Genomic DNA, 24,885 nt, shown 5'->3' with positions numbered 1-24,885 from the left:
AACACAACCTTCACTTTGAGTATTAAAGAAAAATTATTTTATCTTTAATTTTTGATGCAATGGGCACACATACTGTAACCTATGAAAACTAAAAACCACCCTCCTTCTCAAAACATCAAATTGTACTAATAGAAATGTCCCCACTCTAAAGTATTCCACAGTTGAGTTCATAATAACAGAATGTATGTTAAACAAGATAAGACAAAAGAGGAAAATATTTATTTTCCTTAGAATAGCATTGGCAAAGGTTACTAAATTGAATCACAAATGTTTACAGCACTTGACTGCAGTTCTTATCACTGTTTTCCCATGAAACCAGAAGCCTGGCCCCAAAGGTTTCTGCATTCCTCCCATCCCCTCCGTCAGCCCACATGACAGCATCAGACGGCTTGAGATCAGTATATTGCAGCATCGTCACTTCCCCAAGTGCCCCGTTTTCATTGTCTGTGGCACCAAGGAAGCCCCAAAGCAGACTTCCAGGTAGCCTTGGAAATAAGCCTCCTCCCCAAATAGTCTGCAAGTGGCACTGGCCCGGAGAGCATGAGGCCAGTGTGGCCTCCAGGTGCTGTCACACCAGCGCAGGACAAACCAGACCTCCAGGCTTCTGGAAAGGGTGGTGTTCAGAAGCCTTCCTCACCTGCTGCAGAATGTGTCTTTCCCTCAACGTCATCAGCCTTCTGTGAAGCTCTACCAGTTCATCGAGGTATGCCTGAAAGAGAATGGTATGCCCCCAATGACGAGCATTTAGGAAGCAGTTCAAAAATAAAAGGATCAACAAAGTAAGAACATACCAGAGGTGGTTAGAGGTTGCACATTCTACCTTCTACCCTAAGCTGTGTGGATGCACTGCCCAAGGCCTTTGCAGACCAACTCTCCTTTGGCCAACTAGTACTTTTTCAAGGCAGCTTTTTTTTTTTACAAAAAAGGGCAATTTGTGAACTTATTTGCTCCCAAGTCAACAGGATTAACCCTCTCCCAACAATGCCTCTAAAGAGAGAAAAGGAATTCAATGAAAAAAAAATGTGAGCTTAAGCATATTATCACAGTACATATTCTTTTTTTCAATTAGTCTTACATCTTAGGCTTTTTTCTCTTAGTTATAATGTTTCTAAGTTTGAACATGGAAGTATCAATGCACATTACTAATTATGTAATTACGGCAAATTGGAGGGGGTGGGGGGAACCCTCTCCTGGTCATATCTAACATGGCCAGTGAACAGCAAGTAACAGGACAGAAGAATGTCTTACGAAAAATAGAGGTCACTATCCAAATCAGCATCTGGCTTGTCAAAAGTTTCCCTGAAAAAGGCAGAGGTATACCTTCATGTGCTCAGACTCGTGTCTTTGTTAGCATAAACGCCTGGGTATTCTTTGTGCCATTTTCAATGAAAGCAAATAAAGGTTTGTGAAGCATTATCCAGGCCTACCCCGATCCTGCAAAGCATGTGAGGACCCTGCTTACAACAGGACACAAACTCCCAACAACTCTTGAAGTCAGATTTTGGATGCGTGACTGCACACGAGGGGGAAACACACTGCACTGCGATCAGATGTCCTGCTCACTCAAGTCTGAGGTTCCTGAACCCTCCACCTCCACCACAGCTCTCTCACCTCCTAATCCCATGTGCCCGAAATCCCTTGGCAATCATGGAGAGCAAAAGGCCAAGTTTATCTTGTTTACTGGAGATGTAAACAAGACTTGGAAAATAAACTACAAAGCACTGGGAAGAAGCGCCTGTCATTTGGGGATTTCAGGCCCTTTTGATGAAGAAAGTGAAATGAGAACCAGCAAGAATGAACAAGGGAAACACAAAGAAACAAGAGTGTCAGTGCTACCTTACTCACAGTAACAGACTAGAAACCTACCTTGTCACATTCGCCATTCTTTATTTGCTTATCTGATTTGCTTTGCTTTATTGGACTTTTCACTTCAAGAATCTAGGGATCAAAGAGAACACAGTTAAATTTGATTGCTAGCACTGCTTGGCTAACCTGCCACATAAACAAAGGCACTATGAATGAAATGCATAATAACATCACTTTCCAAAGGGCATTTTTCCTCCTCACACTTTATTTCTTCTCCTCTAATCTGAGTTTCTCTGGGAAAATAAACTACTTATATCTGAAATGCTGAGTCAGGGCAATAGAACTTAAAAAAAAAAAACAGTGAGGATAAGGAAATTGATCTAAGCTTCCAAGGCTGCTTCTCTTTAGTGACAACACTCTCACACATATGCACAGCAGCTGAGTTGTAGTAGATTACAGTCCCCTCTGGCAAGAAATGTTTCTTATTCATCCTGTTGTTTCACATGACTACCCGTGTTCAGTGCAGTAAGGATAAGACTAACACTCAAATACCCTTTCTAGTACCTGCCTCTTGGATTCTAAAAAGTACTCCTGTCTACTAAATTGAGGAAGGTTTGGAAGTGAAGGTGGCTGCCACACTGGCCTCTCCCAACTTGGAATCCTCCTACTCAAGAAATAAAAGAGCCAGGACCATTTTCTGTATTCTAAGAAATAATGTGTTTACCCATGATAAAATCCCCAGTGCCTTTCCTTTGATCTGAACCAATTATAGCTTAGGTTATGAACAGCAGTTTTGCATACTGTTCAGACGGTGGGGAGTTACATTTCTAATTAACAAAAAGGAGAAATACATTATTACTTAATAAACACAGTTGATTAATTAGAATTTTTAAAATTGAGAATTATGCTTAAAGAGAACCACTGAAATTACTGATGAGAGTTTACAGACATATAAAAACATACAGGCAAAGGTAATTTGTCTTTTTCATTATATTCTCATTATCAAGTGAGTTACAATCGGAAGCTAATATTGAGGAAGAAAATGCCAGAAAAGAAGATATTGAAGAAGTTTACTCTGCTTTAGCAAACACACACACAAGCCTCACAGTTCTGTTCAAAGGTCTACCACTTCCAAAATGCACAGAAGATTTTTAAAATGAGTCCACATTTATTTTGTAATTTAACTTGCAGAGAGAGCATTGACTGGGCTCGGAAACCCAAGTTCAGGTACCAGCCCTGTCATCCAGTGTTTTTTGAACTTTGACAAAAATGAGGCAAATAAAATGAGAGCTAGGAGCAAGGGAGCATCCAGGCTCCCATTTAGCCATGGAATTTTCTACTGCTAATAAGCACTTTACTTGCTGAGGATGACATTCTAGAAAAGACCAAATACTTCTCAAAAGGAATACAGATTCATTCGAATTTAGGAAAATGTACAAGAAGTGAGCTCCTAGCAGCATCTTGCCTGAGAATAGCCTTTCTTCCTTCGTTTTTAAGATTAAGATACCAGATGACCAACGTGACCGGGCTAATTTCAAACATAATACTTCTGGCAACACAAGGAAATTACTTAATCGCAGAGGCAAAGCAAGAGCTTTTAGTAAAGGAAACCAAACACCCCCACTACATGCAGAACTCCCTTCTCTATGTTGGCTGGAAATGGGACCTCGAGGGAACGTTCGTTCGCACTGAGACCTAGGAGTAAGTAGGTCAGTAGATGGCACTCCTCGCCAACTCAGATACAGGGCTGGGCCAAGCAGAGCCGATCTGCTGTGAATGCAGGCAAGAGGAAAAATACAGCCCCTGTCTGCCTGCCTTGTGCATTAGAAAACTGAATTTTGTTCCCATCACATCCTTCCCCTGAGTACCCTGCCATTCCCTGCCCCAAGTCATTGTTCTCTGGGGACCAAGTGACCGAGAACTCTCTGTGGGGCACACAGAGTTGTGAACTAGGTTGAGAGAGTTCCACCACCTTCTCTTCAAAGCAGAAAATAGAACACGCAGGGCGCTGAAATCCCATCCTACACATTCCATAAGGGCTGCGGCACAGGAGGCCCAATGACACTGAAATCCTGGTTTCTTTCTTCTGAAGCTGCAGAGGCAGGAACAAAAGCCCCGGGTGTCAGTGATCCGCCTCGAGTTACTGAGTGGCTGCCCAGAGAGGGCTCAGTTAATCTTCCTGCTTTGATCTCTCCCTGCTCCAAAATAAACAGCTTTGTCAAAACCTCATTCTGAGTGCTGATCCATGCTGAAGACAATTGTTTTATTTATGATCATTTCTTATCTTTAAGGAAACGACTCCAGAATAGAAAAATATGGCACCTTGTCTTCCACAGGCCGATTTCAAACCAGTTTAACTGGATGGACTCTTTGATTTCATTCAACACGCCTCGCAGGCTGATAGGTGATTTATGATATTCTGAATATTAACTTGGGTCCGATGGATCGCTTCCTTCCTTTGAGGCCCCTCCCTCCCCTCCCTCCCCTTCAATAGTTTCAGCCAAAAAGGATCTAGAATTTTGATTTTGTTTGAAATTCACATAAAGAAGTTTGAAGTTTAAAAAACAACAACAACAACAAAAACCTTTGGTTAAAATGGCACAGCATTATTCCTCTCTATTAAGCTGTAGGGAGAAGAAACAGCCACCCAGACTGCTGAGAGGCACCAAGTATGCACGTGATAGTCTCTGAAAATAGAACTATGATGAGTTGCACTTCTATCCTTAATCTGAGGATCTGGCTTGAGAATCAGATTTTCAAGATTATTATTTTTCTGTATTCTTTTGTGAGGACTGACAACTCAATTACTCAGCAGATGGATTCTCTACCGCTGGGTCTTTGATGTTAACGATCACTAGTAGCTCCTAACAATACTCAGGTTAATTACTTGATTTGTTGACATATGGCTCTCTCTCTGTTCACTTTTTTTCCCAAGAATAGAAATGTCTGACTCAATGAGCACTTTCTCTCTTCCCTAGTCCCTAGAAAACTGAGAAAAGGTAAGGAAACCATAGCTTTGCCTGGTAATTTATAGAAACTTTGAGACTATTATCAACCTACAGAGAGAGAGAGAGAATAGTGAAGGGATATGAAAGAAGAAGACTCAAGAGTCTGCCCATTTCACAGTTTGGCCTTCCTGGTATGTTTTCGCTTCTTTCACGTGAAATTTCAGATCATCTCATCATCATCACTATCACACTCACACACACACACGACTAAACGCACTCCAGTTCTAAGACACAGGTCCAAAGAGGAAAGCATCCTTGAGGTAAATATATGTACATATATATACCTATATTTCCTACCCTAAACTACATATATTTCCTACCCTAAACTAGTGAAAAGTGAAAGCATATGGACCTCCTTATTATCCTTATAGGTGTATGGAGAAAGTGACATATAACTGAGTATTCCTGACAGATTGATGACTCACATGTGTGAAGCTACATTTGTCAAATAAACATATGCCAAGAAACCAGCGGTATGCTATTTAATCGGCTAAAGTAATTTTTACCCTTTCTAGATAGGTGGTACCATTTCAATTTTGTTTTGCTTTTTTTCATTTTGCCAGACAGTCAATAAAAAAAAAAGTCTGACGAAGAATCTAAACCTTTCCCTGAAACCAGGGCCAGGTCAAGACTGCAGCAGGCCCAGGAAGAGACTAGCGCAGTTCTGTCTGCAAGGGAAGACGGTGGCTTGTTGAAGCTGCATTTATTTAGCAAGCGTAGTTTTCACTCCCCCTGGGAACAGTGCTGAAGGAGACTACTGTAGGGCACAAAAGCACATCCTATAATGCCCTGCACTCCTGGCCCTGCCAAGGCCACCATCACCGGCCAGGAAGAATCCTAATTCCAATACACCACCCACTGGAAGCAGAAATCAGGCCTACATGGGTTGAAATTGAATATAAAAATATATTCAAGGTCCAAATGCTATTCTATTGACAGCTCCTATTGAAGCACACGATTACAAAAGAATCCTCCAAGTTATCTAGTCAGCCAGCCTAGGGCCCGTCTCAACTGACTGGCAACGATGGCTATGCCTGTGGTCCTCACTTTCCCCTGACGTGCTTGACTTTGGAGTACTGGGCAGCCGCACTTGAGATGATGGCTGGCTGGGTCATGGGTATGGCTGGCCCTGGAGGTGGGGAGACACATGGACTGTGGGGAGTTAGGATAAGGAAGAAGAAAGTACAATTCCTTGCAGGCCAGCCTGTAATGGATGACGAGGTTGGGCCTGCAGTCACATGCAGGACACAAAGAAACTGCAGTTGAACTGTAACTGGTGAGGTAAAGAACACTGATATTATTCCTACTTAATAATGGAGGCTTTAAGTTGTAGATCAATTAAATGAGGAATTTTAAATTTTAAGAGATTTTTGCTTTATATGAAATTTGAAATGAAAAAGTCTTCAGCTATAAAAATCACATCTTCCCTATTAAAGAAAGATCACAAATTTCAAGGACAAGGCCATTTCAAACAACAGGTAGGACACCTGTGAAACAATAATTTTATAAACCACATTTTCAACTTAATATTCATATGGTAACTTGAATTAAGCAATTATTATGAGGTCTCATGGAATCTGTCTAAATAGGGTAAAAAGAATAACATGGTAATAGAGAATCAACCCAATGCATAATGAGGTTTTTTTTTTTACAATACTTGGAAACAGCATATTTTAGCAAGTGTTTAAAATAATCATTCATTTAACAAAAGTTCTTTATCACAGCTTTGCAAGCTCTGCCTAGACCTATCCAAATAACTATATTCTTTACTCTGATTATCAAATCAATAAGCTTTCCTTTAGCTGGATTTATAACAACAGTGATAATGACCATTGTCTACTCTATATTTTATCAATGATTCCTTACTATCCCAAGTGATAATCCTTTTTTCCCGGGTCAGCACAGAGGCAGAGCACCTATACTAACCATATATCATCAACTGTTTGCCAAGAGGTATGAACCATGCTTCATGCTCTTTACACATACTTTTTTGTCACCTTCCCAATAGCCCGTAAGGTAGACATTAATATCCCCATTTACAGATGAGAAAACTGAGGCTAAATTAAAAAAATGTTTGTACCAATAAACTGCTATAAATCAATAAAACAGAGAACCAGGCTTTATACTAGCTCCAAAAGGTCATATTCTTCCCAATTGACAGGGGGGAAATATACAGAAATCAGGAGTAAATGGGCAGCACTTTTTGTCACCATCCTGTCCTGCATCTATTAACATTTAACTAACTCATCCAAGGTCATACTTCTGTGACAACTTAAGTAGTTTTACCCTATGTTTTTAGTCCGAAGGTTGTAGATTCCCAGTTATTTGCTGTCAAGAGGGACTTTGTTTAAAATTTAAGGGGTAAAATGCCTGGCATACTTTGAGTTCTGCAGAATCATGAGAAGTGCAGCCCTAGAAGCTTACCTGGTTGTTGTTGGTTTTTAATAAGGGTGGCGGGGGTTCATGATGTAGGGGTGAGGAAGCAGAACTGCTTTCACTATCACTGCCATCACTTAAGCTAACTCTGAAAAGAAACAGAGAAGTCAGTCGCAGGGTTACAGACAATTCTTGAAATATCCAAAGAATTAGGGGTAGAGAGCAAGGCATCCAAACATTAATCTTTGGGAACTTGTTTTAGCTCATACAATCGCTACTACATGCCGGCGTTTACTTTGTATCTAGAAAGGGGTTAAACGTTTGACTTGCTCCTTCTCATTTAATAATCTCCATTTCATAGATAAGGAAACTGAGAAAAACTGAATCACTCACATAGGGTCCCAGAGGTAAGAGTGCTGATTCTAGGATTCAAATCCAAGCAAAGTGACTCAGCCCTGGTACTGAGCCAGTATATTTTGCCGCCTTCATTTATTCATTTATCTCCCTGTTCCAGATCCATCCACCTACTGTCATAAGCATGTCACCCAAGCTGGAAGTTCAGCAAAATCGGATAGTTCACAGGTTACTACCCTTTTCCCCCTTCCTTTCCCTCTGCCTATTTGTTACAGGTGAACATTTTACAAGTACGGCTAAAATAAAGGCTGCAGGAATGGAAGCAACTGCTAAGAAGAATGTGCACCACGGCCCTGCAGGACTGACAGTTCAGGGTGACATCTGAGGGTGGGAGGGTGAAGCTCAACATGACAGACCCATCACCAATCATTTCCAATGTGTCATGATGCAAAGGTGACCCTAGTTCTGGTGCAATTCCCTGGAAATACACCACGGAACAGGAAAAGACAGTGTGTTTGGGAAAACTGCTTTAGAAAAATACAGTGTCTTTCAACAAGGAAAAACAATAAAAATATCCCCTCCTCATTTTTTTTCCCTTTCCATTAAAAATGGAATTTTCTTTCAGTGAGCATAGGAGATATTTCTTTGTTGACTCTGCTGAATGTATGCACTCTTTTAGAAATGTCCTTCAGTGTTTGCTCCCTCTCTTTGGTTGTATCGTAACCTAATACAATATTCTTCTCAGAAACAGAAAATGCTTTAGAAATCAGGATAGTTTTTCTGTCGTTTTGAATAGGCAATCACATTCCAGCCCTATAATACATTCAGGTAGACAAGAAACGAGATAGGAAATGAAAAGGATACACTGGGACATCCTTTTAGGAAAAAACTGACGGAACTTGTTTTTCTTAACTAAATTACATTAATGAAGTGTTCAGTTGAAGCACTGCTTTAAAATGGTTCTTGACTGAAGTGGAAGGCTGAGTATTTAAAATGATTAAACAGTTGAGATTTCACAAGCGCAGTGAAGATAAAATGTGACCCAGGCGGGGGCTGTGCCAACAGCATATGTCAGGAGGGAGGGAGAGCCTTGCAAACAACATGCATCACACATCAGTCAACTCACAAACATGTATGATCTGACCCGTGTTGACTCAGGGGACTAGGCAAAGAGGGGACAGGCCACAGCCCATCACAGAGTATCTAGATCTTCTACAAACTAATAGTAAGTTGGGAGATGTCCAAACTGGCTATGCATTTTTTCACCAGCTAAACGTAAAAGCAGTCAGTGGTCAGGATTTCGATTGTTATAAAGATGCTCCTCACCTACAAGTGTCAGTTCATTTTTAGGTGGTTTTTTTTTTTTTTTTTGCCCCATCAGTTTCCTTCTTGTCAGATTAAAGACTTGTAAAGGGAAACATTATAAGGCCAAGACCATAAGGTTCCTTATGTCTCTCTTATTTAAAAGGAATACAGATGGGTGATTTTGGGAGATGAGTAGAGAAAAAGGAATTGAGTACAGCCATAAGGAAAAACCACTGAGATATAGGACAGGGCATATATTCTAAGGAGACTCTTCTCCAAGGACACGAAGGAATTACCAATTAGCAAACATATGGTCTGTCCTGTCTGGATTAAGATCACATCATTTTGGGGACTTTTAGGGCCTGCTACTCAGAAATGGATAATGGGAAAAGACTTAATGCAATATATTATCAATGTAATTGGATTTTAAGTTCAAATAGATTCATATTTTTTCCTACTCAAAACCCATTAAAGTAAGCACAGCTATTCGCTTTGCTCATGATAAATAAAATCCTCGAGGCAATTTCAAGTTGACTATTAATTATAAGTGACATGAATTAGCATCTTTCCAATGCAGAAGTATGCCTCGCTGCATTAAAGCTACTTAAGTAACAGTCAGCACACTTAAAAGGAATTTAGTTTCTGGAAAACACACAGGTGATCCTAGTTTTAATTAGGTCACACATAATTCATTGAAATCAATCATGCATTTCTAACTACAAACAGCGAACACATTTCCTCAAATTCTGAGTTATGAATACCTACAGCAACGAAGCTACACAAATTCTTCAAATGAAAGCAGAGTTCATTTCAGCAGCCAGTCCAGCCACCATGGCATTTACTTTGAAGGGCAAAAGCTTGCAATAGGACTTTTTCTCTGTAAAATTAATGGAGGAAAAACCTCTTCTTTCTGAGAACAAGGGATAAAATAGTTCCCTGGGGAACAGTGAGTGTAAGCATGCCAAGGTGCCCCAACTTTGTATGGCGTATAATCTATAAAAATAGTATATATTATATACAAATATGTGTATTGACATCTATAAATGGAATCTAGAAAGATGGTACTGATGAACCTATGTGCAGGGCAGGAATCAAGATGCAGTCATAGTAAACCGACGTGTGGACACAGCAGGGGGTGTTAAATAGTTAGTGGGAAGCTGCTACATAACACCGGAAGCCCAGTCTGGCACTCTCTGATGACCAAGAGGGGTGGGATGAGGGGTGGGTGGGATCGAGGTTCAAAAGGGACCTATGTGTATATATATATATATATATATATATAGAGAGAGAGAGAGAGAGAGAGAGAGTGTGTGTGTGTGTGTGTGTGTGTGTTATGGTTGTGTTGTTGTATAGCAGAAACTAACACAACAGAATAAAGCAAGCACCCTTCAGTGAAAAAGTACATACACATTATACTATCAAATTACTATGCTGTACACCTGAAACTAACATAATATAGTAAGTCAACTATACTTTAATAAAAATAAATAAAACAAATTCAAAATACTTAAAAAAAAGTGAATGTGACTATTTACTTGCCATCGGTTTTGGTGTTTCACATTTTTGCTGTGGTTATACTCTTAGATCCAGTGAAAAGGTATGATTCCATCCCAGGGAACCTCATCTCTACCAAGACACTCACCTGCGACTCCGGCTGCCCCCTCTATTTACAGGTCTCTCCATTTCGGAGTCATTGTCGTTATCCTCTGCTTCATCTGATTCCTCCTCGTTGTCATCAGAATGCAGATCTTTCATTATGGACCTTAAAGGACCTGACCAATGAGAATGAACCACAGGCAATCAAATACACTTAGCCATAGCTGACACAGGCGGATAGCTCACCAGCAGAGAACACTGCTTAAAAATTACCATCATCAGATACAGTTATACAATTCACATGATAAATCTGGTAGTTTCTGGAATGTAACCTCTGCCAAAACACTACTGCTTTCATAACACATGCCCCAAAATGTTCTTTAGAAAATCTCTATTTCCTAGGAATTTTTTTCCTATGCATTTTTCTTCCCTAAGAAAAATCACACCTAAAAAGAAACAGAAAGATCTGTTAGTAAATTGAATGTTTTGTTACGTTAATCCATGTATTGAAAAGTTGAGACTAATAAATCACCATGGTTGTAACTTGTTCTTAGCAAGGCGGCCTTTGTGTGGTAGTTTTTGATCTATTAAGGTTTAGCTGTTCCTTTTATTTCAAGGTCAATTTCAGGTCAAGCAAGCATTTCAGTCAAGTTCAGATTATAAAGTATTTCAATTCCATGGTGCAATGTCCTATTTCTGATCTTCATATTGATCTTGGACACAAGGTCTTGTTGCAACAATTTTGTGTAGCCAATTTTATTTTACTTTTTAAGAATTTCCTGGCAAAATATTGGCATGAATTTACCTAAATAAGACCATGTAATAAATCAGTGCCCAGAACATTCAAAACAGTATCCAGTATTAGATGGGAGAGAAACATCAAGGCAGAGCTAATTTTATTCTAGAATGTAAAGTTAAATTCACAGAAAAATGCATTAATGTGGCTTATTTTCATCATACTACTAAAAATGTAATGAAATCAAAATAGATATTTCTAATCTTAACAGAAGAGATTGTAAGGACAATGGAGAGAGTGAGAGAGGCACTTTTATCCTAGATTAGCCAATTCCCAAAGGCTAATCTGTGAGAGGACTATCTGAGCTATCATTGCCTTACTTCTAAAATAAGTGTTGACTCTGTGTAATCTCACATTCTGCAAACTCCAAATTTCTCTGCTTTTGTCACGGGCTTTTATCTTGGGAAGTCAGTGGAACAAGAACTCTAAACAGCCAAAATGAACAGTGTCTTTTATTTTTTCCTGGAAGCTTAGCCTTAGCCTAAATGCACACAACAATTTAATCCTTTTCAAAACATGCAAGGCCATCAGGAATTCAATGCGGTCAATCAAAAAAGGTAATGTGCAATGTGATGCCCAGAAACAGATTATCTCTTGATATAATCTCAGTTTCCCTGTTTAAAAAAAAAAAAAAATGAAAAACGGGCCTGTGTTCGTAGAGTTTCGACACATGAAAAATGGAACATATATTTAGTTAATGTTTGTTTAAATTTTTTTTACTAAATTTATTTTGAGTTGAGTAGAAGAAAATATATTCTAAAGACAGCAAATTAACACTCACCACAGAAAAAAGTCTATTAATCTGTAGAAAAATAATAAAATGAAAGATGTCCAGGAGGGGGACTAAAAACCTATTTCTCTCTGTCAAAGCCTCTCAAGTCTAGCTTTCGCTATTGTATTTCCTTTGGGAACTCCCTGGAATGGGCTGTGTCTATAATCCTTTTGTAAAATGGGACTCTGATGGCAGGGACTGGAAAAAGGGGAATTTCTAGAGGCTGGCCTCATACATCAGAACAATACTCAAGTGCATTCCTGGGGGAAATAAATACAACTGCATAAAAGCCAAGTTATCATTCAAATAATAAAACAGTAGAAAATAGGCCATAAATCAAGTCATTAAGATGTTTTATGAGAAAGATGTTTCCGAGCTGGCCTGGGAGATGTGGATACCTTGTTGCCTGGTCTGGGATGGTGTGAAGCTGGAGCTGGAGCTGGAGCTGGCAGGACTGGGTTGTTCAGACTTGAAATAAGAAGAGAAAGGCACCATCAGTAAATGGATAGGACGCTACACCTAAAATTAGAAACACCATTGTTGCTCAAACAGATTTTGCCCTACAAAAACTGTCTGACACTGTGCAAGAAAATGACTACAAATTGCCTCATGTCAAAAATGCTAACACAGGAAAGTCAGTGTCCTTTTTGTTTTGTCCACAGTATTTTTGTTAGGTGTAGAAACAAGTGTAAAACCTCAAGGATAAAGAGGGACACAGCTCATAAGGCAAGAAACCTGGCTTTGATTCCACTCCTGTGTTTACTGTTATCTGCATTGCTTTCTGAAAGATACCTTGATTACCCTTTCTGCAACGTTTGATTGACTCAACTGGTTAAAACATAGTGGTAATGAGGCCAAGGTCATTAGTTCAATCACATTATGAGCCAGTTAATTTTACTCTGGTCCAAGGCCATGACCCAACCCTAACCCCGTTCATCCACAGTTCACAAATGGAGGCCAATGATTGCAAGGAGACCTGGCCAAGTCCCACAAATGAGTCAGGGGAAAATGTTCCCACCACTTAAAACAAAAAACACCCTTTAATTCCACAGTAGAGTGATGCAGGGAAAGAGCATCATGTACACACCCCACTCTCAACACATTCTCTTCATTCCTTAGTATCCAGAACAAGTCCCACATCCTCCTTGACCTATCAACTCAGAGTTCTCTTCCATTCCCAAACCCACTGAAAATGTGGATCATCTGTTTGCTTAGAAGATCTGCTATGGAATCATGCTACCTCTGATGTGGATGTTTTTTCTTTCCAGTAACCTGCCAGCACTTGAAAAGGCTGGGATTGGAGCCTCCGCCTTGTGCTTCTTGTTATGCCCTCATACTCAGCAACATGTACTGCATACAACAGGTGCTCTTTCTCTGTGACATTAGGCCCTCTGGTCCACCATCTGTTTTCTTTTTTTTATTTTAAATTTATTTATTTTAATTGGAGGCTAATTATTTTACAATATTGTAGTGGTTTTTGCCATACATGGACATGAATCAGCCATGGCTGTACATGTGTTCCCCATCGTGAACCCCATTCCCACCTCCCTCCCCATCCCATCTCTCAGGGTCATCCCAGGGCACTGGCCCTGAGCACCCTGTCTCATGCATTGAACCTGGACTGGTGATCTATTTCACATATGATAATACACATGTTTCAATGCTATCTGTTTTTATGAGACTTTCTGGTAGGCAACAATGGGAGGAGAAAACAGATGGACAGAACTGTGTAGAGAAAGTGATCGTGCCATCCAGACACTTGAATTGTAAACATTTAAGGCTTCTCTGATGGCTCAGATGGGAACAAATCTGCTTGCAATGCAGGAAACCTGGGTTCAATCCCTGGGTGGGGAAGATCCCCTGGAGGAGGGAATGGTAACCCACTCCAGTGTTCTTTCCCGGAGAATCTCATGGACAGAGGAGCCTGGTGGGATATAGACCATAGGGTTGTCATTAGTTTTAAATAACTTAATGTTGATCAATTTGGCTGGAAGAGGGCATTATTTTTCTCCCATTTCTAATATGCTCATAGTTTAAACTACATGCTCATGTCACTTGAGAAACTTCTGAGGTCTTCTGAAGGTCAGGACACATCTTCGTTGCTCAGTGGGTGACTACGTTTATCACGGCCACATGGAGGACAACCTGGAGCACAATCAAAAGCTACTCCATGAGGACGAGAATCTCAGTTCCATTCACACTACAGTTTCTCCCCCTTGATCTTCTCAGCTCCCCTCCCTTCACCGAATCCACTACTCCCTCCCCTCCAAGCAGCACCAAGCTCCACAGACTCAAACACGAGGAAGCACTTTCAGGCATTCCTAATGCATACTTCATATCCCGAGGCTGGATGGGAAAACAGGTGTCAGCAATCTACCACTCACCCTCCAGGAAAAGAGCCAGACGGGACCTCTAATTAGCAGCAGGTGGCCCACCAACCCACCACCCCTGCAAAATTTCCTTGAAATTTGCAGCACGAGGTCCACATTGCTATTCGTGACCCACAAAGAAGAGCCGGTGGACAAGTACAGAGGCCTGTGGGAGGTACCCTTCACTCTGTCCAGCGTCTTCCACTTCCCAGACTCTGCAGTGAGTCACACAACTGAAAGGGGATGAGCACAATGCCCAGCCACAAACATTTCTCCCGGGGTTCACGGAGCACTTCCTTTTCTCTCCAAGTTGCTCTCTTCAGCCATGAAAAGTGTCTGCAAATGGTAATATTTTGATAGTTCTGGAAACCATTTTGGAGCCAAAAAAGAGGTTTCCTTAGAGAGAGCTGCAATCCCTATCCTGCCTGGCCAGTACACGCTATGCTGGACATCGAGGAGATGTCCTGCCAGAGCTATTTGCTGTGAGTGACATTAATTAGGATCAAGAGGACAGTGGCCGTCTCTCCAACTCCCCCATGCTAAATGTGACCCATCTGTCTCAAGCATCATGCCAATGCCGGAACCAAACCTGGAGGCAGCCTTCTTTTAGTTTCCTAACCATAAACAAGGTTAATAATGCCACAGTTGCTAACCATCAGAAAACTGGCAAACAGTAAAGGACATAACACAACCAGAGCAAAAGGCTTTCTATTCAATGTTTATCATTAACACTCTGGCTCTTTCACCAAGCATTTGAAGGGGTTTACAGAAGACACAGTCATTCAGTGAGAATATTAGAATGGAAATTATAATATGGAAACTTTTCATGGTTGAAAGCAATGGAGGTGGATGGAGAAGGATAAAAATGTTGAATGGTGGGCAGAAAATTCCCCTGTCCAGAAAGTTTTTTGCAATCAGGACAAGGACTTGCAGAATGTGAGAGCTAAGGAGACCTTTGAATCATCAAAAGGAGTGATTATCATACTTCCATGAGCAGTAGAGAACCAACTGGGAGATCTGGTAAAATGCAGACTCCTAGGCCCCACCCTTCCCTTCCCTGGTAGCTCAGAGGTTAAAGCATCTGCCTCCAATGCGGGAGACCCGGGTTCGATCCCTGGGTAGGGAAGATCCCCTGGAGAAGGAAATGGCAGCCCACTCCAGTATTCTTGCCTGGAGAATCCCATGGACGGAGAAGCCTGGCAGGCTACAGTCCACGGGGTCACAAAGAGTCGGACACGACTGAGTGACTTCACAGGCCCCACCCACCGTGTCTAAGTCAGGGATAGTGGTAAGAACCTGGATTTCTTACAAGTTGCTGTTCTGAGGGCCAACCAGACTTTTGAGAACCACTGGCCAAAGACTCAGAGATTCATAGCTGTGAATATTCATCAGAATCAGCTAGATGGATTCTACACACAAGGAGACTCTGATCCAATATATTTGGCAGGGCCAAATTGGGGAAGCCCTCTCTTTTTATATATGCAAAAATATGTTGTTATAAGAATCTTAACTTTAAGAAAGCATAAGAGTTTGCATCATGAGAAAAAATATACACTTATTGATCTATCCAGAGGTAACAACCCAGCATAATCTTCAAAGTATTTGGCAAAAAAGCCCCCTGACAGGACATGGCTACCAGTGAATATAAATGTTCATGAAGCATGTAAAATTGTGTGTTGGTGGATGGACAAAATTCAACTAGATGTTAACTACTCAAAAAGCCACTCTGCTACTAGATGAGGCTGATCCAGCCTTAGATTTTATCCAGTCCAACAAAACCAAGCTGGAGGTCACCTTAAGCTTGTTTGTTTTAAAATCAGATTTACCCACCAAAAACACAAGTCAAAGATGACTATACAAAACTAGGTAAGGATGTGTGTGTTACAAAAATTTTTCACCATAAACAGAGCTAGATTAAGATCTTAACTAGGTCCCAAGGATTGGAGAGATTATGTATCTTCCTTTCCCCTCCCTAGGTGTGCCAAAAACTAACTGCAGGGAATTCCAATGAGGTTCTGGTATCCCCCTTAAGACTTATTTTTGAACATCAAAATTTTCACTAAAGAAAATATTTTTATGTGGTTCTTCTTGCTTATGCCCTAAGCACATGTTTAGCTGATGTACTAAGCAAGGCACACTAGACATGAAGTTTCTTTAAATAGTCTGTTCCACAGTGACAAAAGTATAGGCTTAAGAATCTCAAATTCTATTGCTCACTAGTATATGTTTTTAGGAAGATTACTTAAGCATTAGTTTCCTCAGAGAGTGAGGACACTGAACCTCATGTAGAAGTGATAATGTTAAGTTGATATAATAAAATAAAAAATCCTAGCCCATGGCTGTTATAATGGCAGCTAATCAATACTTAGTTGCTACTATTTTTTTTTTTTTACAACAGATCACAAACTCCTCTATTGCCTAAAACAAGATATATCTTTACTACCAAAACAATGGGCCTACCAAGATTTGCAATACAATCTTCAACATTAAATGGCTATGCAAAACCATTTTGTAATGGATTTTCTATGGAGGATTACTCTTGTCCAAGACAAGTAAGAAAAACCGCATGTTTACAACTCCTAGAAGTTAAGTCCTAGAAGTGTTGTTGCTTCAAACAAGAACACCTGTCAATGTAGGTCACATGACAGCACTTGTAAAATCTGCCCTTGTTCCTTATACTTGGAGCAGATTTCCTCCTTAGGTAATCAGAATGCAGAATTTTCACCTTTTCTAACGGGCAACTATATTTTTGAATAAAACTTCAACTTGATCTTTAAAACAATAAAAATAAAAGGTGGGAGAATTATATACACCTTTCTTCAGGAGAAAGGAAGAGAATATGGTATAACTAAATTATTTTAGACATGTTTTAGACATATTGCTACTTTATTTCCACAAATTTTCTATTTTGTTTAGAAAAAAACACATACTCTGCAATAAAGATTATCTTTTCTTTGCACAAATAATCTGACTGTGTCAAGGATGAGTACTAATCAAAGAAGAAAACACATATGCAATACACTTTTAAAAGACTACATCATGCATGATGGATATTAACTAAATTTATCATAGCAATCATTTCACAATATATACATATATCAAATCACTATGTTATGAACCTTAAACTGACAGGATGTTTTATAACAATTATATCTCAACAAAACTGAGAAAAAACCTACCTCATTTAGTTTCTCTACTATAAGAAACTAAAGATAATCAAACTCAACTTTCAAATAAACATTGGATTTTAAAGAAAAATGACATTCAACATTCTAGACAATGTTCTTCATCCTATGAACACACTCTTATCAATTCCCATTAATAGGAAATAAATTGTGAGAGCTATGTCAGTAAAAGGTAAGGTAAAGTTAAGCTAGGAAATAAGTATTAAAAGTTACAAAATAACACTTAAATTTAACAAGGTAAATGCAACAGTGAATTGTCAAAAGGCTAAAAACAACAGGGTTTTAATCTTCATTTGGTTTTACATTAATAACTTTTTCAAAATAAACATGCTAAAAGAACAAAACCTTGTTACACAGAAAGGTATATGAAAATAAGATTGGAGAAATCAGTCAATAACTCTAGCCTCTTAATGGATCTTTGTGTAGGTCTATTATGGTGTTTATTTCATTTGCTCTGCCATGAGAAAGGCAAGTAGTGCTATGGACTAAATGTGTTTCCCCCCAAAAGAAATTCTATGTTGAAGTCCTAACCCCCATGCGATGGTATTTGGAGATAGTCTTTGGGAGTATTCAGGTTAGATGAGGTCATGAGGGTGGGGCTCTCAGGTTGGGATTAGTCCCTTATTTAGACAAGACACCAGAGAACTTGCTTCCTCCCTCGCTTTTCCTATGTCAAGACACAGTGAGAAGGTGACCAGCTGCAAGCTAAGAAAACAACCCTCACAGAGAGGCCAAATTGACCAGCACCTTGATCTTGGACTTCCCAGCTTCCATAAATAAATATATTAAAATTTTTTTCTGTTGTTGAAGCTACACAGTCTATGGTATATTATTATGGCAGGCAGAGTTGGCTAAAATAGCAGAACACATTTTTCATCTCCATTTACTGGTGATGAAACTGAAGCACAAGAAAATGAAGGGACCAATGGGTCACTCTGGACTTTCCAGGTGGCTGAATGGGTAAAGAACCTGCCTGCATTGCAGGAGATATGGGTTCGATTGCTGGGTCAGGACGATCCCCTGGAGGAGGGCATGGCAACCCACTCCAGTGTTCTTGCCTGGAGCATCCTATGGACAGAGGAGCCTGGAGGGCTACAGTCAGTCCATGGGGTTGCAAAGAGTCAGACATGAGTGAAGTGACTGAGTATAAGCATGGTTAATATTTAGCTGGATTACAACCAAGTTTTGTGACTTCTAATCTAGCCCTCTTTATACTAAACCTATTAACACTGAAGAAGATCTATCAGTTTAGAGCAGAGTTCTGAACATACTAGCACCATTTTATAACACTAGTGTCAAAGAACAGAGTTTTCTATGTCACTGGGAAACTGAATATCCCTCTAAGGGACGGCTTGTGAGCAGCATCCAAAGCAAATGAGTGGTAAAAACACTTCACCCCTGGGGCTGTATGTCTGTATCAACTGCTTCTAACATTCGTCCAATCAATACTACATTAGATCCTGGCTACTCACCTCACTAGTACAGTAAGGTTTTTTATCTTTTTTTCAAAAAACAAGTAAGTTTCCCCTCTGAACTATCCTGATCCTCTTGACACTGGCATTGATCAAGAAGACTGGCAAACACATCAGGCAGCACACTACAATCATTTATTTGCCTTCAAGGATGAACTATTGCTTTCCCCAACCTTCTATACAATTCCCATGAAATCCAGGGCTTAAAAAATAGATTTAATGCTTTAAATAATCTGTTGACAATCTTTCTTTGAAACCAAGGTTTAATTGGAGAAAGAACACTGGAGTAGGAAGCTGGAACCCTTATTGCCAATTACTCAGGTCTGTGAGCACACAGAAGAAACCACATCTCTCTTGGGCAAACCCTCTCCATTTGTAAGTATTATGACAACTTGAGTAAATCTGATGTTAAATTATAATTTTATTTGGTCTCTTGGACCCTTGTATTAGCAAAAGCTGTTGGTATGTCCACCATGCGTTGGTAATAGAGGAAGATCCTAAGAACTACCTTCCCTATGGTTAGCAAAACAGAAAAGATCTTTATTTCTATTATATTTTCAACTTACAGACAAAGTCATTCTGGGGGCCAAGATAATTGGCTTTATATTGAGGTGCCTCTGTTTTTACAACTGCATTTGTTTTCTTCATTATTATTGCCATCGTCACTATTATTATTAAACGCTATCAACATTTGTCACCATCCCTCCCTGTCTGAGAACACAAAATCCCATTAGAAAACGAACTGGCCTTGGGGAACACGGGTCTATAAATCTTTCCATAAGACCCTTTTCCACACTTGGGGATGGCTATAATTTTCTTTCAGCTTCTTCTCTTTTAAACAGAGGAGCCTCAAGTCTTTTATCTCTCATCACCAGTTGTACTTTGAAGGCTGTTACTGACTATTGTGGACAGAACATGTGATCTTTCAACAAAAATCCAGTTGTTGCAAGATGGTGCGTGTGCCAGGTGTGTTCTGAAAATCACTCACTTGTTAAGAGCTTTAGGAATGAGAAATCATCTGGAAAAGACCATGTATATAGTTGTGCCACCTCTAAGCATGTAAGCATTCCCTGAGTAAAGACTGCACACAGAAGCTGAGTTTCACAACTGGCCATTAATTATACCACCTAGTTGTAATGTTAGAGACATCTTTTAACTATTCTTTTTTTTTCTCTTTCATACATTTTAAAGGTAGAGGAAGAAAAGTTACAAGAGAGTTTAGAGCTATAATGCCTCACAAAAGAGAAACAGGAAAAAAAAAAAGTTTCCTGATAGAATTGCCCCATAATTAACTGTTATTGAAGCTGACCAAGGAACATCACAACACCACTGCTTATCAGCTAACAATAAGATCACTTAACTGTTGTCAGAACTACTATTCGGTTGCTTGTGAAATAACCCACCTGTGTAGTGCACGAGACACTTGAAATAATGAAAAAGTATCGGTGGATTCTTTGTATAAGGGCAGGGCCCAATTGAATAAAATACTAAAAGTACATTTTATGTGGTTATAACTCTCAGTTTTGGATTACATTTTAAATATAAAATTAAATTAAATAGAATGAATTCAGAGTATCATAAACATGGTAAATAACTGAAATCAAGTGAAACAGAGCTATATCTAAAGAGATCGTCTCGACAAGACATTTACCTGCATTTCCTTGTGAATTTTAGACCCTTAAAACATGGCTTACTTAAAAATGGTCATAGAGTATTTGATTGACATTTGTGTAGAATCTTTATAGGCCTATACAAATGTCAGGACATTTTATTAATTTTAATCTTTCAGCTATCTTAGCGAATTTTCCCCATTAAATGTGAAGCTTAGATTTACCACCATAGCCTCAGCATTAAGAGTTCATTTTATTCACTAAATGTTTATATCCATGGTATTTGGACTTCCAAAAACAGCCAAAACTCACTGGGGAAAAAAGTACTGATTTAAAATGAACCAATCAGCATTAGGTTAAAAATGCAACACTTCTCATAGTCAGTCTACACAACAAAGATTGTTAATAGTTCCAGGAACTGTTTCTTTAAAAACCTGTATCTTCCTAATCAGAGTAATGGTGTATTTTTCAGGTTATGTTACTGGAACCCTTTCTTCCGGATGACAGCATCTCAAAGTTCCATGGGTATGGATATGCACATGTGTTCACAAAGATGTGTGTAATTTAATCCATAGGGGTAAGAGAAAACAGGACCTTTATTCATGTTTATTTACTGTCTTTACCTTTTAAATTTTCAATTTTTTGTATGTGTTTTCCTATACATGTTAATATGGCTATTACTATATGTATAATTTGGAAATATACATATACTTGGGGACACATGTCTATTAAGAGAAGAGTTTTAATATCAACTCTATAGATAATTGTCAGTTTTAATTCTGTAATTTACCTGCTCAAATCTTAATTATATGACAGATTTCAAATTCTGGGGTGACGTGTGCTAAACCTATAAGGCACCATCATTACAATTTACTTAGGGATTGTCCAGATTTTTGTATTTTGTGCTCAAAATTGACTTGGAGCTTAAATGTTTAATTTTTAAGTTAAACAAAAGTATTTCAACAGACTTCCTTAACAAATAAGAGGTAACACAAACCTATAAAAGATTTTAAAGTGCACATATGTCTTCTTAAAATAAAAGTCCAACGAAAAAATACTCTACATGACCTCCTTCTCCCCAAAATTTGAAATTACCTTCACTGTGGCTCTATTTGAAGCTCTCATTTTATAGTGTTGGCTGAAAATTACACAATATTAAGTGAAACTGAAAAATTTTTTTAAACAGGCTAACATCTAAATATTTTATACTTGTATTCACTTCTCTTAAAATATTAAGTACTAACATTTTAAAAAATAAAGCTATTTTTAAAAATTCCCTTCCATAAAAAAAATGAACGAAAATAGAAAAAACACAGCACATTTAAAAGATTGTTCTCACGTGAAAACATTAGGAGGTAAACTTTTTGTTCTCAATGTACTGCCTTAAAAAAACGTGGTATTTAGAATAAACAGATTCTCTATTAGTAATATTAGATTCTTGTCAAGAATAGGAGGAATGTTGCTACTTGTAAGGCTGTAAAGGAACCTACATTTCCATGCACACATCTTATATGGGCCTAACAGTTGCTTTTCTTCATAAATCAATCTATTGTTGCACTTCATAATGAGAAGGCAGATTTACTGCCTTTTACCGCCTTTTCTCACCATCAGAAAGATGCCTATTTGGGTCATAGAACGTTTCTCTTCTTCAAGGGTGTTTGGGATTAGGGAGGCAGGGGCAAGAACCTTTAACATCTGCTCCCTTCAAGTGAATGACACCTCCAGTTCTCACAGCCAGAATGTTGAAAAGCAAATACCCATAAGTTGATAAAATTTTCTAACCTGAACAAGCACAACACTTGAAATCCACTGAAGACACACACATCTCTAAAACACAAGTTTGGGATTTCAGGGTTATACTGTAAAAAACAGTAAAATGTATCATTTTGATTGCTAACATTGTAATTCAAATGCCATGAAATCATCATCATAGTTAGAACAATAGGAGTTTAGAATAAAGACCTCTGAGCCCATCATCTTGAATTTTCTCTAACACTGAAAAACAATCTAAAGTGCTGGGCAGTAAGACGAACCATTTGTCATCTCAATATTTTGTGCAGTAATAACAAAATAGTTTATAATATAGGTGTACATTCTTCTGTTTGTATTTATTTAATTTATTCTTCCCTTGGGGAGAAATATTTAAGAATTGTGAACTTTAAAAACAAGAGAAAGACACTTGTCAGCATCTAATGCTTAACCATCTGCCTTTTAAAAATACACACACATGTACTTACCCGCTCCCTCTAGTTAGGCTAAACATTCTTAGTAAGTAAGTAGATTTTGATGGGTCTAAACAGAAGTTTCAGTAACATAGCTATACTTTTGGAAACACAGCTATCTTTAAACAAGGCATCGTGATTTCTATGAGCAAATGCAATCAGCCATAAATTAACAGCAAATAGACACTATCCAAAACAAATAAATAAAGTGAGGCAGGTATTGGATTCAAGGAAGAACCTCTTTTTTTGAAGAAAACTAAATTATGTCTTCTGTCCATGAATATGGAGTATTGCCTAGTGAGCTAACACTTCTTGTTACTTTGGGCTATCTTTTGTCACTTAAGCAATGCTTTCTGACAGTTTTACAGGCTGTTATCCCAAGGACTTCAGTATTTATGGCCTTTATTCACTTGGGCTTTCTGCTCTTATCCACTAGTTACTAATCACTAAATAGATTTTTTTTTTTATGGGACTGAAATTAGCTCAAAGGATGTCCTTTGACAATGGCAGCTCCGGACAGTACTGGCTAAAGGTCTTCTCAGCCTCTTCTTGCTCTCCTCAATTTTCTCTTCCTTACAGACAAGTTAATGAGGGTTCAGATCCACGCTGTTCAATTAGAGCAATAGCACAAATGATTTACAGCATTCTTAGAGGACAGTTTTGAAACATTTGTGAATTGATTCTCAGAAACTCATTCAATTTCAATAAGTCAAGGATGATTTAAAGACCTAAATTTATTTTTAATCTTCATGAAACTTGCAGAATCATTATTCAGGAAAAGCTACAAACCTTATTATACATACAGTATTTATAGAGTGGGAAATTCTACAAACCTTACTATACACAAGCATGCATAGATGTTTCAAATATATAAATTATATTTTAAAACTTCGGCACATTTAGTTTACAATATGGTACTCCAACTTCTCCCTAGACAATAAAGGCTACTTAATACCGTTTTATCCACTACACTTAAAAGAGCCAAGTGCTGAAAAGCAAGTAGAAAACACAGACGCTTCTTTCCACTTAATTGCATTTGACTTAAAATATCTCCTAAGAGCTTGGGTTTTTATCTTATGAACAATGTGAAATGTGTAATAGATTACGTCCTCTACCAGCTGGCTGCTAGAAGCTTGTCAAATTACTCTGGAAAGCAGTGTATTCGTATAAACTAAAAATCTGAAAGAAAACTGAAAATACTGATATTATTACTCTCATAAACTTCTGGATGAACTGAGCAGAGGCACAATTTCTTCAGTGTGTGCTAAGCAACAAGGTGAGAAGGGAGTGGGGAACGGGGAGAGGGAACTAGCTCTGAGGAGCAGTAAAGCTTACTGCTCTACAATACGATTCACCCAATATGATTCTTCCAGGAATGAAAGGGATTATTATGATAAGCTTCTGTTTTCTCTGAAATTATGCTGGAATGAAACATTTAAAAAGGAAATGTTATTTTGAAAAAAAAAAAAAATTTTTTTTTTTTTTCTTTAGTCTTTAGATATTTCCATGTCTGGGTAAAAACAATATGTTCTACCCTGTCAGAAAAACAGTTTTAACTTATTGAGCTTAGTATTTACATGAAATTACTTTGCCCATTTATATACAACATTAACTATTTGGACATCGAGTGACTACATTTAATTTATAGAGACCCATATGGTAAATTCTTGAATAGGGTTCCAAGAAATTTATTTCTGCCAATGAATGTGCATGCTTTCTGACATTCCAAATATAAAAGAATATAACTCTATTTCTATAGGAAGTTTTGCCTAAGTCTGAATGAGTGCTATGTTCTTTAAATTTTGTTACTTCTTCTCTTAAATTATATCTGTCACATATATTAATGTGTAAGCCTAATTCCATTCAAACTGTCCTACAGTATGACTGTTAAAGAAGTTAAAAAATTAAATGCTTGTATAAGAATTTACATACTCATAAATTTTAAGAAAATAAGTTAGTATATCTAGGATTATCAAAATAATATTAAGAAAACAGCATTTTAATGTGCAATTAA

General features: G+C 38.4%; 1 protein-coding gene and 1 non-coding gene across 2 annotated transcripts in view; one reads left to right on the top strand and one right to left on the bottom strand.

The window, feature by feature from the left end:
* Positions 1-24,885, bottom strand: part of MLLT3 (MLLT3 super elongation complex subunit) — a 276,579-nt gene that overhangs the window by 7,460 nt on the left and 244,234 nt on the right. The window contains exons 6-10 of the mRNA XM_068974410.1: positions 12,412-12,481; positions 10,492-10,621; positions 7,239-7,338; positions 1,867-1,938; positions 638-709 (exon numbers count right to left, since the gene is read on the bottom strand). Of these exons, the coding sequence (XP_068830511.1) occupies positions 638-709; positions 1,867-1,938; positions 7,239-7,338; positions 10,492-10,621; positions 12,412-12,481 (444 nt within the window). The remainder of the gene's footprint in view (positions 1-637; positions 710-1,866; positions 1,939-7,238; positions 7,339-10,491; positions 10,622-12,411; positions 12,482-24,885) is intronic.
* TRNAW-CCA (transfer RNA tryptophan (anticodon CCA)) lies at positions 15,437-15,508 on the top strand. Its single transcript has one exon. It is a non-coding gene; the product is annotated as a tRNA-Trp (tRNA).

Source organism: Capricornis sumatraensis, chromosome 6 (assembly GCF_032405125.1).
Source record: "Capricornis sumatraensis isolate serow.1 chromosome 6, serow.2, whole genome shotgun sequence".
Taxonomy (NCBI): Eukaryota; Metazoa; Chordata; class Mammalia; order Artiodactyla; family Bovidae; genus Capricornis; species Capricornis sumatraensis.
The sequence above is the reverse complement of the archived record's forward strand: the minus strand, read 5'-3'. Positions and strand labels throughout refer to the sequence as shown.